We start from the raw sequence: 13,615 nt of genomic DNA on the forward strand, positions 1-13,615 counted from the left end.
AGAAAAGAGAGAGAGAGATTGTGTTGTGACTGCAAGGAGGAGATAAAAAGTAGGAAGGAAAGAAGGGACGTTGCTACTACTGCTTTCTTCATAAGAGAAGAAGCAGAGGAATCAAGGATCAGAACCTTAAAACTGTCGCAGATATTTGGACGTCTTTCATTCTTCCTCTATGCATTTGGCAAAAAGCTCATGTACCTCAGCATATTATATAGATACAGATTTATACAGTGGATGTGTGTATATATAGGCATATATATGTATATTTATATAGATATGTAGATCTGTTTATTTCTGTTTTGCCGTGGGACAAGGCTCGAGGACAGATCGAAGCAAGGGGAAGAAAGTCCAAGCAGGTGTCTCTACGCATGCATGCATGCAAGTTACACATTTCGTGTCCGTGGGCAAGGAACATCCCTATTCATAGAACATAGAGAGACACATCTTTATACTCTTACGCAGACGTAGAGGGAGAGAGAGGTGTTGATATAGATCTGTCTGTTTTAGAGATCTCCCTCTTCACTTTCATAATAAGACAGCAGGTGGCGCTCCAACGTCAACTTGTAAAGAGCTGAGACAAGTGCCTCTTCTCCTCGAGCATTCTTACACAAAGGAGGCTCTACACACAGTGATTCAGGGGTGGCAATCCCTGGCTCTTTTTCTGTCTGTCTGTGTAGATGTCCTTGTCTTGTTCACATACTCTTGTTTACTTTCTTTCAAAAAGCACAGAGGGAACATGAAGAGAAAAGAACGGGAGATCTGCTTTTGTCAGATGTCAGTAGAGAAGTGAGGAAATCTCCCATTTGCATGTGTCTCTTTGTATTAGAAAAAGGTGTTACCGAGGAACAAGAAGAAGAAGAAGTTTCTCTTCGACTGGCGTCATGATAGAGAAGTGGCTATAGAAACCGTATCGAGGGGGCTCGCTGTCTCGCATGCATGCAAGGAGTGTCTATACACCGCCCTGAGGAGACAGGGAGGTGTATAAGTTTGTTTGAGAGAGGGAAGTGGATGTATATCTTTTCGAGAATCGGGAATGAGTATAGATCTCTGTGTTCCAGCGTTTTTGTTTACTTCTTAATGAAAAGATAGGATCTAGAAAGATCTCATACGAAGTACAAGCTATGTAGAACGTTGTTCAAGGACGCCGTCCTTTCTTTGTTTCTTCTTCCTCTCTCTCTCTTTGTGATCTTGTGTAGATGAAATACCTCTGTATCTGCTGTCCCTGAGAGGAGTAGTAGTAGCGGTTTGGGAAGAAGGCCGAAAGGTAGATAAAAGAAGAAGGAAGGATGACGAATGAGAGCTGTCTCTTTCTTGTTATGGATCTATCTGGATTGTTTCTTGAAGATTGGGTGCATGCAGGAAGAAAAGAATGGTGCATGCATCCCTCCAGTATTGTCGGTGATAGTTGAGTCCTTCCGGGAAAGAAAAAGAACAACAAGGATAGAAAAGAAAGGAAATGCGGTAAGAGATAAAGAAGCGAAGAAGAATAGAGAGAAGCGATGATGGTCTACTTCAGAGAAAGAGGAAAGAGAGAGATGACTCGTGCATCATGTAAAGAAGAGAGGGTTTAGTGGATGGATTTTTCTTTTCTTCCATCATGCTTTTCACGTGTTCCTGGTTTTCTCTTATCAATGTGCATGCATGCGTGCATACACTTGTTGGTTCGGGTGGTGTACATACACCTGAAATCTTGTACGGAGACGGAGTGGTCGTGGGAGCTAGAGGGGTGTGTGCGTTTGTTTCGGGCGATGTTTCGAAGGATGAGAGAGAAAGGATGCATCGATAGATGATAGAGCTTGTCTGCTGCTATGAAAGAGAAAGGTACTTTTCTTGTTAAATAGTGAAGGAAGTCCAGAGAGTCACGATTCTTGCTGTTGTCTGGACTTCTAAGTTAAAAAGAGTCGGCTGACCGAACCAGTATCGAATTACATCTCCTGGAGACAGGAGTCTCTAAAGGAGAAAACAAAAGAATTGGGATACGAGGCGCGAAGGGGCGGCAGCCAACCAAACATAGCCGAGGAGGCAGGCTCACTAAAAAACCGCATGCAGGAGGAGGTCAAGGGGGTGTATGTACATACACCACAGAGAGGGAATGTGGAAGGAGCATGTATTCTCTGTAAAGACTGAAGGTTGCTTCTTTTCTCTCGTCCCCTAAACAGACGACTTAATCAAGACATCGTTGCTTTACCATACTAGCTCCTCTTTTCTTCACTTCCAAGTAGAGACCATTCAAAATCGATCTGAATGAATGTCCCTCCCTCCCTTTCTACACCTTCGCTCTTTTATCTTTGGTCGATCTAATCATATTCTTCCTATTGTCTCAGAAGTCTTCTGCGTCTTCTTTGTCTCCTCACAACGAGGAGGGAACACATTTGTCCAGCGTTCACGTCTTTCCTGTCGATAAATCACGTGATGTCTATTGCGTCTCCTACCAAGAAATGGAGTGGCACTGGGTCGATATAGACAATTTCCTTTCATCGTGTTAGGAGAGAGCAATGTGGTATGCAATACACGAGTTTCTTCTTCTACTCCAACACTGGGGCTGAAAGGACCAAGATAGGGGAGCATCGTACGTGCGTGCCTCTCCTATATCAACACAGAAGAAGGAAAAAACTGCTTCTGTCGATACCCAGATGATCTAGGCGCCTTCTCTATTCTACCTGATCCAACGCAGCAAGCAGTGAGAGGGCTCGACTTCCCTTTCACTCGATATCTCACTGGTATAGAATAACGGAAAGAGATTCCTGCTGACGAAAAGAAGAGGAAGAAACGGATGTGTCTCTCGAATTTCATAGTATTATGAAAGACGTCGTCTCCTCTCTCAGAATTCAAACCACACATACGTCATCGTGGGTAAGATTTCTCACTACCGCCGTGACTAATCACGCAAACAGCTTTGTCGTTCTTCTTTGTCTCTCTGCAAAGGACATCATCTATTTGCATTATCTAGTCACCTACCTACCTAGCTACATAAACATATGTTGTCTACATGCCTACACATACATTTACCTGTGTGCATATACGGCTACCTATGTGTATGTACATATATATAGATATGTATGTATGTGTCTGTAGGACCAACAGTTGTATGTACACTGGAGACGAGATCGGGCAGTTTTAACTCCCATTGTATCGGCTCTTGTATCTCCCTTTCTTGCATGCTATCTTATTGCGTTACTTGGGAGAAAAGAGAGGCGCCAGTCAGTAGAGAGGAGGAAGATATAGAGGTGTATATACAGTAGGAGTCGGTTGAATCTCATGAGTAGCTTTCTGATGGTGAAGAAAAGAAAAAAGAATGAAGGAAAGAAAGGAACGATGACTTCAGTAAGAGAGAGCAAGGGGGAAGAGATATCTTGATACATAAACACGTTCATTGGGGTGTACGTACACGCCGAATTTCTGTTGATAAGAAAGACGATTTCATCTGTTTTTTGGAGTAAAAAAGGATACGAAGAGGAGAAGAGGCTAGGTCAAACACACCCATTGAAAAAACATTACACATTCAGGTGTATATACACCTCATCCGAGCATATCAAGATCATTCCCATCAATAGCAATACACGAAAACAAGGACAGGAAGAAATCACAACCCTGTACATACACCTCAGCTAACATAGATAGACACAGATATATATATCTCCATCTATAGAGATGTATCAGAAGTATCTAAAGTGCCGTCCAACTGACGATGCACTCCAAACAAAGCAGAGAGAGACAAACATGTAAAAAGAGAGAGAGCCCCAGTCTCCTCAATAAAGAGACAGAGAGAAAGAATGATATAGTTATTCTTCTTCTTATGATTGTAAAGACCTGAGAAATCTGTAGAGCATGATCTTTCAGATTCTCTCCTTTCCCCTAACCGAATACGTACCCAAATACCACCCCATACATAGATACATCTATAAAGAGAGAGATCAGGATGGGCTTCTTATAGACAGAAAAGAAGAGGAAGAGGCGACTTATTTCTCAAGTGTCTTAGTAACAAGCCCCGAGGCAACTGTCTTTCCTCCTTCACGAAGTGCGAAACGTAACCCCTCATGTAGAGCAATAGGATGAAGAAGCTCGACTGTACAAGACACGCGATCTCCTGGCATTGCCTGAAAGAAAAAACAAAGGAACACACAAGATCGAGAAAGAATGAAAGAAAGGAAGGATAGAAAGAAAAGCAAGAGACAGACGGGGAAAGAGAGAAAGAAAAAAAGGGCGGGGCTTTCAGACGAGAAAAGAAGGGACAGATGAAAGAAGAGTGACTACGACTAGAACGCTTCTTTTCTAGAGAAACCACTCAACTCGAGTCATTATAGAGAAGAAAGTAGGTGAAGAGAAAAGAAAGAAAGACAGAAAGAACAAGAAAGATAGATACATAGATGGATAGACGTACGAAGGCATGACTGTAATAGGAATCTTCCATCCATATTCTCTTCGAGGAAAAGGGTGTACGGACAGCAGATGATGAGAAAACGGACGTTTAGCATCCTCCTCCTTTCTCGCCTCTGACCGAGACATACATCTATGTATACATGTCTTTATACAGATAGACACAGACATATGCACGCACATACATCTACAGAAAGACGGAGAAAAGCAAAGAGAGAGAGAAGCCGAGCCAATGAACGAGATGTTCTTCTTCGTACTACTACTACTACTCCTATGCTAACGAGGAGACACATACATATAAAGACATCTACGTGTCTACATGTATGACCATGTTTCTTGAAGAAAAGAAGGAGAGAAGAGAGTTGAAGAGACAAGTGAATGATCAAGAAAATCTTTTCTTTTCATCTTCTCTTGCTTTCTTACATCGACTACCACTACTACTACTACTATGACGATGATGATGATGACGAAGGGGTGGAGTAGGCGATACGCTGACGAGTCGTAGGCCGCGTGGGGGTGTGTCTCACCATTTCCGTGTTTTCGGGCAGAGTTATCGTACACGCCATGTCTCCAGTTCGGATGAAGGCCTGGGGTCTGTAGTGAGAGAAGAAAGGCTTTTTTCTCCCTCCTTCTTCTTCTTTCAAAACATACAAATCACACTCGAACTTCTTGAACGTCTTCAGATACCCTGGAGCACCCAAGACCATACCGCGCTTCACGTCATCTTTCTTTATTCCTTTCAGTAAACACCCTACCTACAACACAGAGAAAGGGAAAGACAGGAAGAAGAACAAGAAGAGATGAAGGAAGAAGAAGAAACGATGAAAGAAGAGGAAAGGACAGATATATATGGCGATCCACATATATCCCACACCTAAGTATACACATTACACAAACTTACATGCGTCTATATATGTAAGATACTTATCCTTCTCAATGTCAGAAGTCTATCTTATATATATATATATGCAAGTGAACTGTACATATATATATATATGTATATACACCCTGCCGCTTTCTCGAAGACGAGACGATTCTCTCTCTATATATATATATACGGTCGTAAGCATCGAGTGTATATACACGTAACCATTCCATACTTCACATTTGCACACATGGTTTAGAAGAAGTTGAAGGGGCGGTGAGCGATTCTCCATAGTGAAGAAACCTTTGAGATGTCTTGAAGCCTTCCATAGACTTAGTTCAGGCGTACTACACGTGTATAGGAAGGGAAAGAGAGAGAGTGTGTATCTGATAGATCTTCACCGTCATTCTATGGCTAGAAATTTCTATCGTATGAAAAGATAGAAAAGAACTCGATTCTCTGTAGTGAATAGACGGCCACGAGAGAGAGAGACAGAGAGAAAAAGAGAGAGAGAGAGAAAGACTAGCTACCGCCATGGCTTTCTTACCTGGTCACCAGCTTGGGCGTCATCAAGGGTTTTTCTGAACATTTCCAGAGCGGCAATTTGAGCTTTAAGAGGCTTATCTCTCACTCCTACAATCTCGATCGCTTCATTCATCTTCGCGGTTCCTTGCTCCACTCGACCTGTCGCTACTGTTCCTTTCCCTAAGTCACCCACATCGCCATAGCACATCCATACGCACACAGGTAGGAGATCCTAGATACACAGGCACTTCAGAGACATACAGAGACGCCTGCGTGCATGCGTATATGGACGGATATACATATGTCTTGTATATAGACGGAGAGAGGAGAGATTCGAGTATATATGCATCATATAGACATGTCATGGAGACGTGATGGATAATGGGGGTAGCTATCATCTTACTATGCACAGTAACTCCTGGAGGTTTTTCTTTCATCGTCGACTTCTGAGAGATAGAACATACTAAGACGTATCTATCTATCATTCTACAGGCCTGAGTGGGTCGCTTCACCTGCGTCACTTCTTCGTGCGATTCTCTCGCTTCTTCTCTTTCTTTCGTTTTCCCCTTTGTCTCTCCCCCCTCTCTCTTTCTAGAAGACGGAGAACAAGTCAGACAGACGCCTATCTCCCACGGCTTGCTCCGTCACATACACATAAATACTGTTGGGATGTATCGAGAGATGGATGGATAGACAGATGTACATCTGTGTGTATGTAAGTGTATATCTCTACAGGGGGGTACGAAGATGGGTGGGTAACGGTATTGCTGAGACTTTATATTCATGTAAAACATACTTAAGGTAGTTTCGTGTAGTGAGCTGTATCTATCTTGATTGATGTATTATAGTTCTTCTTCTTCTCTTCGGTGGTGTATACCTGGAATAGATAGAACGCTTTCAACGGGTATAACAAGAGGAAGATCAGCTTTCCGTTCAGGCTCAGGGATGAACTCATCGCATGCCTGAAAGGAATCCAACAAGTAGAGAAGAAAGAAGATAATATAGACGAAGAAATGAAGAAGAAGAGAAACAATCGCATCTCCCTTCACATTTTCTCCCTCTCTTCATCTCCTTCTTCGTACCCAACTACGTCCACATACCTACCTCACCGATACCGCTCTTCTCCGACGGACATACAGAGTAATACACGTATATATACAAATAAATATAGATATAGACATATATGTATGAACTGTCCTATCATCATCCTTCCGTCTAGACGTCTGTACATGTGTGTGTGAGTGTATCTATCTATCTCTCTCTTTACGCACAGGCACGGACATCGTTAGGGAGACAGGCAGGCCTCTTTCAGACCTATACCTATGTATCGTGAGTTACCTATATCTGTGAACATATTGATGTCTATGTGTACCACCTATCTCTCCATGTGTCTGCCTATATACACAAACATGTATGCCATATAGAGAGAGACGTAGGCTCCAGAGACAGCGACTAAAGCGAGAGAGAAAACAGTTGATTGGATTCTTTGTAATCTTTTCTTCACCCGAAAGTTCCTTCATCGCGTCGTTGCTTTTCTGTCTATCATTCATGAAGATTCGCAATGTACATACACTCGGTTAGACATGAAGAAAGTATCAGTTCAAGCAAGGTTATGTGAAGGAACTCTCTCTCTCTCTCGCATGTCCCTCACCCCTGAGAGCCAACCCACCCCACCAACCCCACCACGACCACCACCATCACCACCTGTCACCCAACAATCGTACCAAACATCCTACATCAATAGGTATGCAGAGAGAGAGAGAAAATGAATGGGAGAGAGAATACATAAGAAGATAGATAGATTAAAGATAGATAGACAGATTAAAGATAGATAGATTAAAGATAGATGGGTGTATCCCACTTCATACCTTCATAAGATCAAGAACCGTTTGTACACCATATTCTCCTTGATCGTTGTTGAGGGCTTTGAGAGCCGAGCCTTTGATGAAGGGTGTCTCGTCTCCAGGGAAGTTATAGAAAGAAAGAAGTTCACGCACCTCCATCTCAACAAGCTCGACAAGTTCATGATCTTCAACCATATCCATCTTATTCAGGAACACAACTAAACGAGGGACTCCTACCTACACATCGCACGAGAAGAAGAAAAGAAAGCAAGAGACAAGAAGAAAAAGAGAAAGGACAGAAACAAACAGATAGAGAATGAACGAGCAGATGGAGTAGAGGATGTTAACAAGGAAAGAAAGACATCTAACAGCTGAGGGATCTTTCCTTCATGCGCTAAACTCGGTTGAAAGAAGGAAGTGTTGGGCAGATAGATAGATAGATTAACGATAGATTCAACATAGATAGATAGATAGATAGATAGATAGGGCGGAAGAGAAAGGGAGCTCCATATCTGTTCAGTTCCTCCAAGCAATGACCTGTTAATCTCTTCAGGAGATACTACTGCCTGGCTCTCTCTCCTTCTTCTTTTCAAGTCACGACATCCAGGCTTTGTCAGACGTGATCTTTTTCCTAGAGAACCCGGGACTACACGCAGACGGTACTGTTTCAGGTGTACATACACTCCAATGCTTGCATGCAAGACGTGCAAGTGCCAACCTATATACTGCCATCCTAGGGGCAAACCCGAGGTATGTATCTATATTTCTATACAGAGGGAAAGGTGTATATCTGGATCTATCTGTATCTACACCTGTGATGCACAGAAATACACGAGAAACAAGAAGATCAATGCATTCCGTTGACTGCGCGACGAAAGACAAGGGACGATCATTTGACCGACTTATCTAGGTGGATGTGTTTCACTTCCATTTATAAGGCCGAGCGGAAGGAGAATCTGCAACCTTTTCTTCCTTCTCAGGACTCTACCACTGTCATCTCTAAAAGATCTAGAGTGAGTAGTACATAGAGAAGCATAGAATTCGGATTGGTCGAGATGAAGAGCCAGTAGACGTGCTTATCCACGTGAAGATTTGGAAAAAGAAGAAGAGAAGGCAAGAGATGAAAGACACATTCTCTTCCAGGACTTGTTCCTCTACAACTATAGAACACCCTAGTTGGCAAAAGGGTATCGAACACAAGAGATCCACACTCATCATGTACACCGGGGTGTACATACACCTCACCAAATACCCATCTGTGTATGTACACCCGAAATGATTGTGTTCTATGGAGAGAAAAGAAAGAAGGTTGTTTACACAGGCAACAGAAGCATGCTTGTGTACTTTTCTGTGCTTACAGTCCCCCTTCTCATGCACGACCACTCCTCCTTTCATTCACCGAGCAAGCTTGAGACTCATTCCCAACCTCTCTTTCTCCCTTCTTACAACATTGTCCCCACCCGGGGTGTACATACACCTACCCAGTCTCCATCCCAGTCATCTGTCTCTCTTAGCAACATTCCCAATCTGAATCGAAAGTCGACTCCAAAAAAAGGCCTGTCGATCTATTACATGTCTTAATTTCGACTCCAACCTTCTTTCGTCCGAGTAACTTTCCGTCACTCTCTCTTTCTCTCATATTTCCAATGATACTGAAGAAGATCTTGACATCAACCGCTTATCTCTCCTCCTTCTATCGACACTGTGTTTATATCTGACTAATTATCTCTCTGTTTCCCCTGCTTCGTCACACCTTCTCACATGCCTCCATACAACCCGCTAGACCACATCATCCAAGGAGACACGAGTAGATAGAGAGATGATCTTTCCTCCTTACCTGTTTGGATAGAAGTATATGTTCTCTTGTTTGCGGCATAGGACCATCATAAGCAGATACAACAAGAATGGCTCCATCCATCTGAGCTGCTCCTGTGATCATATTCTTCACGTAATCGGCATGCCCCGGGCAATCGACGTGTCCATAGTGTCTCTTCTCTGTTTCATATTCAACATGGGTAGCATTGATGGTGATCCCGCGCTTCTGTTCCTCCGGGCTTTTGTCAATCTCCGCATAAGAACGGAAATCTGCACGTCCTAAGTCAGATAAAACCTTCGTTATCGCGGCGGTTAAGGTCGTCTTGCCGTGATCGACGTGGCCTATGGTACCTATGTTAAGATGGGGCTTGGTCCGTTGAAAGACGCCTACAGCCAAACCACGTCTAGAGAGACATGCAAAAGGAAGAGAAGATGTGTTAGATGAAGACAAAGAAGAAGAAGAAGAAAAGGGGGAGATAGAATGACTGGGGAAAGAAGCGAGAGATAGAAGGGAAGATGACGAGGAGGGATGAAGACGTGATGGTGCGGGTGGAGTAGAATAAGACGGAGAGGGAGGATAATGAGAGAAAGACAACGGCGAAGAAGATGAACAAGAAGAAGAAGATGAAGTTAGAAGGGAACAAGCTTGTCTTGTCTTGATGAATGTCGATTGTGTACGGGTGGGGTGATACGAGCCTCGGGAGGAGAAGGGAGAAGAGAAAGGAACGCGAAGAAATCGAGCTTTTCCTGTCATTCTGACGAAGAAAGATCGTAAGAGAGGGAGACCATAAGTCTTTCTATGAAGACCAATGAAGGAAAGATGGAAGAAAAACAAGAAAAGAGACGGATCTTAACACACAGGGCTGCTCTTTGAGTTTTCGTTGAAGAATACAACAAGCAAGACGACAGCTCGCATGCAGTTGGAAGGAAGAAGGAAACAACTTGAAATTCGACGGCAAGAAAGAAGAGAGAAGAGAGAAACGAGATCGCAGAAAAGTGTGTAGCAGAACTGGGCAAAAGCAAGTATGAGAAGAATACAATTTGTATTCGAAGTGGTCCGGGTGTATGTACACTTGAGAGGTTGGGGATCATTTGACAAGACGGTGAATGGAGCGCGGCTTTTGTTTGAGGAAGGAACACTTGAGACCACCGGCAGATGAGAGAGATCTCCCGGTAACATCTAGTACATCACACATGCAAATCTTTTTCGAAGCAAGACACTTCTTCTATATATATCACGAGTCGCTTTGAATGAAGAGAGTCGTTTTACTTGTCTGCTGTGAAAGAACACAAGTTTATCGTGTCGATAGTGAGGTGTACGTACACCTCAGAAACAAAGCTCGAGTTTGACTATGAGCGGAGAAGAGAGGGGAGAGTTCACCACAAGTGCTTCATGGAATCGGTTATTCTCTCAGCAGAATCTCCATAGATCTGAGTTCAAGTCTTGCTTTCTCTACACAGTGGGTTTCCCTCTTTCTCTCACTTCACTGTCACTCTGTGTGTGATCTTCTGTTCGCATCATCTAGGTATATCTACACCTCAAGTGGCCCGCACTAAAATAACTGCCTCTGGACATACACCTGACTTTTTCGAAGAATCCACATCTCAATCGAACGAGGACGACGACCTGAGACTTGCATCGAGAAGAACGAGTGACTTGTAGTCATTCTAAAGGAGTGTCACGATACTAAGAATAGAGCATAACGAGAAAGAAGGAGAAGGGGAGATCATTCAGTAGAGAAGCATAACCACAAGTTATGTCTGTCTCTGTCTCTCTGTCTCTCTCGGCCTATCTGTGTGTCTGCCTTACCCACCCAGTCTTCTCTCTACACCTCTCGTATCTTTCCTTTCCTTCTCTAGAGTGGTGAGCCAGTGACCTCTCCTTGTTTCTCAGGGGCACTTCAACCAAAAGACAAGAAATTCAAGTGCTGGGAGAATAGCAAGAATGATGGTACGAAAAAGAACACGCTTTCACTACTGCTTCTCTGCAATCCTTTAGGACATCTGGATACAGAAATAGACCAAGAAGAAGAGCAAAAAGAACGTAGTGCTTGTTGACTAGACACAAGCCTCTTTCTACAACACGTGATGATCAAGTCGTAGATAGAGAAATAGATAGATAGCTCTGAACTTCTACCTATAGCAAAGTTGTGGGGTGCTTATCCTTGATAGAGAGAGATAGATTCCCATCTCTTTCTATTAAGAAGAAGTCTGGAGATGCCAAACGCGTTCCTGGCTAGCCCATCCTCGTGCTACGATAAGAAGAAAGATCTCTTGACAAAGAAAGAAGGAAGAAGATACTCTCTCTCTGTCTACGTCAGGGTCACTACCAAAGTGGAACTATCTCCCTGCGTATGTATGTGGGACAGTCTATTCCTATCATCTCTTCAAAGGCAGCCTCCTTCGCTAGAAAAGAATCGACAGATGTCCAAGAGAAGCAAAGAATGTCGGTTTCTTGGGCATGGTATCGGAGGGAAGAGGAAGAAGAATGAAGAAGACATTCATTCTCTTCTCTCTCTCTGTCTCGTCTCTCTCCTTCTCGTATATGTGTTTGAATGGAGAAAGAAAGAACAACTTTCCTTCGTTATCTTCTGGTATGTGAAAGAAACCTCTTTGCATTCTCATGCCTTGGACTGAAGAGGGGGACAAACATCTGTATAGGAAAGTATTCTATAGAAACAAGTCCCCTCTCTGTGTGATGCGATCTCCTAAGACTTCGATGGAAAGAAGTAAGGAGACATAGGCGCAAAGAGAAAGAAAGAGGGAGAGAAAGTCTGAGGTTCTTTTGTGTCTCTCTTGTCCCTCGAGCTCATATTGGAAACCATATCAAAGTCTTTCCTGGTCGAGATGAGACAAGAAGAAGCACTTTGTTTCAGTCGCTCTAGTTCAGAAGAAAAAGAAAAGAGGAGAACAATACGGAGGACAGAAAAAGAAAGAGAAAAGGGAAAGAAAGAGAAAAGGGAAAGAAAAGAGATGTTCTTTATCGCTGTTTATTCTTGCTATGGATCTACTGAAAAAGCGAAAGGAGACATCGATTGTCCTCTCTCGATACTGACGTGGTGTCTATACACCTCACGTACAGTGTCACGGTCATCTTTCCATCCTTCTCTAATTCTCCTCCCTCTATACGTCGATCCGTTTTCATTTGTTTCTTTATCTTCTTTCCACCGAACACTCTCAGGAAGGATTCTCTTTAGTGTCTTTGTATCTTTGAACTTCTTCCTCTTCTTCTCTTCATCTAAGACTTTCTTTCTTAACGCCTCCCGGACTAAGGAAGAAGAAGTCGCAGAGGCATTCTGACTACGATGAAGAAGAGAAGGTACCAAAGCAGCGAAATCTTTCCCTAGCAACTCACGCTCTCTCTCAGAAGCCATTCGAGAAAGTTCTACATAAAGATCCGGAGAAAAAAAGGAAGAGAAAGAAGAAGAAGAAAAGTCACATTCTGTCTTCGACTTAGAAAGACTGGTTCGTTGACAGGCCTCTTCTTCTTCTTGATGCTTTTGTGGATAGAAAGAGGAGATGAACTTCTTTTCCTTCTTGCAGGTTTCTTGTCTTTCTACTTTATCTTCAGAATGGAAGACATTCTTTCTTCTCAAGGAAGAAGAAGGAGAGAAGACTGACGCCGCAGCTCCATCTCGAGCTCTCGCGACAATCGAGGGCGACGGGTGCAGACCCTAACATATACAGACACAAAGTCACATACATACATATACATACATACATAGTCATATATACATAGTCATACATACATATACATACATACATAGTCATACATACATATACATACATACATAGTCATGCATACATATACATACATACATAGTCATACATACATATACATACATACATAGTCATACATACATAGTCATACATACATATACATGCATACATATACATATTCATAGACACGACGCACGTACCGTACATATACTCATCCTCTGATCCTATCATCCTACATCTCCATCGCCCTCTCTCTGTCTCTATATATTTGATATGTCTATAAACCTATTCACACCTACGTCTACCAACACAAAAGAGTCCACTCGACAAGCAAAGCATGTGAAGCCTCCCTAGCTACACTCGCCAACATCTCTCGACTTAGCTTAAAAATCTATCTATCTATCTGTGACCAGTCTATGTATCTATCTTGAATCTATCTATCTTTGGTCTATCTGTCTATCTTTAGTCTATC

The 13,615-nt window shown here is 42.8% G+C and overlaps 2 protein-coding genes across 2 annotated transcripts in view; one reads left to right on the forward strand and one right to left on the reverse strand.

Moving 5' to 3' along the window:
• Positions 1 to 1,983, forward strand: part of CSUI_008169 (tld protein) — a gene marked incomplete at its 5' end in the record, with an annotated part of 8,832 nt that extends 6,849 nt beyond the window's left edge. The window contains one exon of the mRNA XM_068068305.1: positions 1,342 to 1,983. Coding sequence (XP_067919712.1) covers positions 1,342 to 1,500 — 159 coding nt within the window. The remainder of the gene's footprint in view (positions 1 to 1,341) is intronic.
• Positions 1,984 to 3,223: 1,240 nt separating this feature from the next.
• Positions 3,224 to 13,615, reverse strand: part of CSUI_008170 (translation elongation factor tu) — a 12,705-nt gene continuing 2,313 nt past the window's right edge. The window contains exons 3-8 of the mRNA XM_068068306.1: positions 9,446 to 13,097; positions 7,633 to 7,845; positions 6,642 to 6,726; positions 5,787 to 5,944; positions 4,902 to 5,129; positions 3,224 to 4,094 (exon numbers count right to left, since the gene is read on the reverse strand). Coding sequence (XP_067919713.1) covers positions 3,957 to 4,094; positions 4,902 to 5,129; positions 5,787 to 5,944; positions 6,642 to 6,726; positions 7,633 to 7,845; positions 9,446 to 10,177 — 1,554 coding nt within the window. The 5' untranslated portion in view covers positions 10,178 to 13,097 and the 3' untranslated portion in view covers positions 3,224 to 3,956. The remainder of the gene's footprint in view (positions 4,095 to 4,901; positions 5,130 to 5,786; positions 5,945 to 6,641; positions 6,727 to 7,632; positions 7,846 to 9,445; positions 13,098 to 13,615) is intronic.

This window comes from Cystoisospora suis (assembly GCF_002600585.1).
Source record: "Cystoisospora suis strain Wien I chromosome Unknown contig_4506, whole genome shotgun sequence".
Lineage (NCBI taxonomy): Eukaryota > Apicomplexa > Conoidasida > Eucoccidiorida > Sarcocystidae > Cystoisospora > Cystoisospora suis.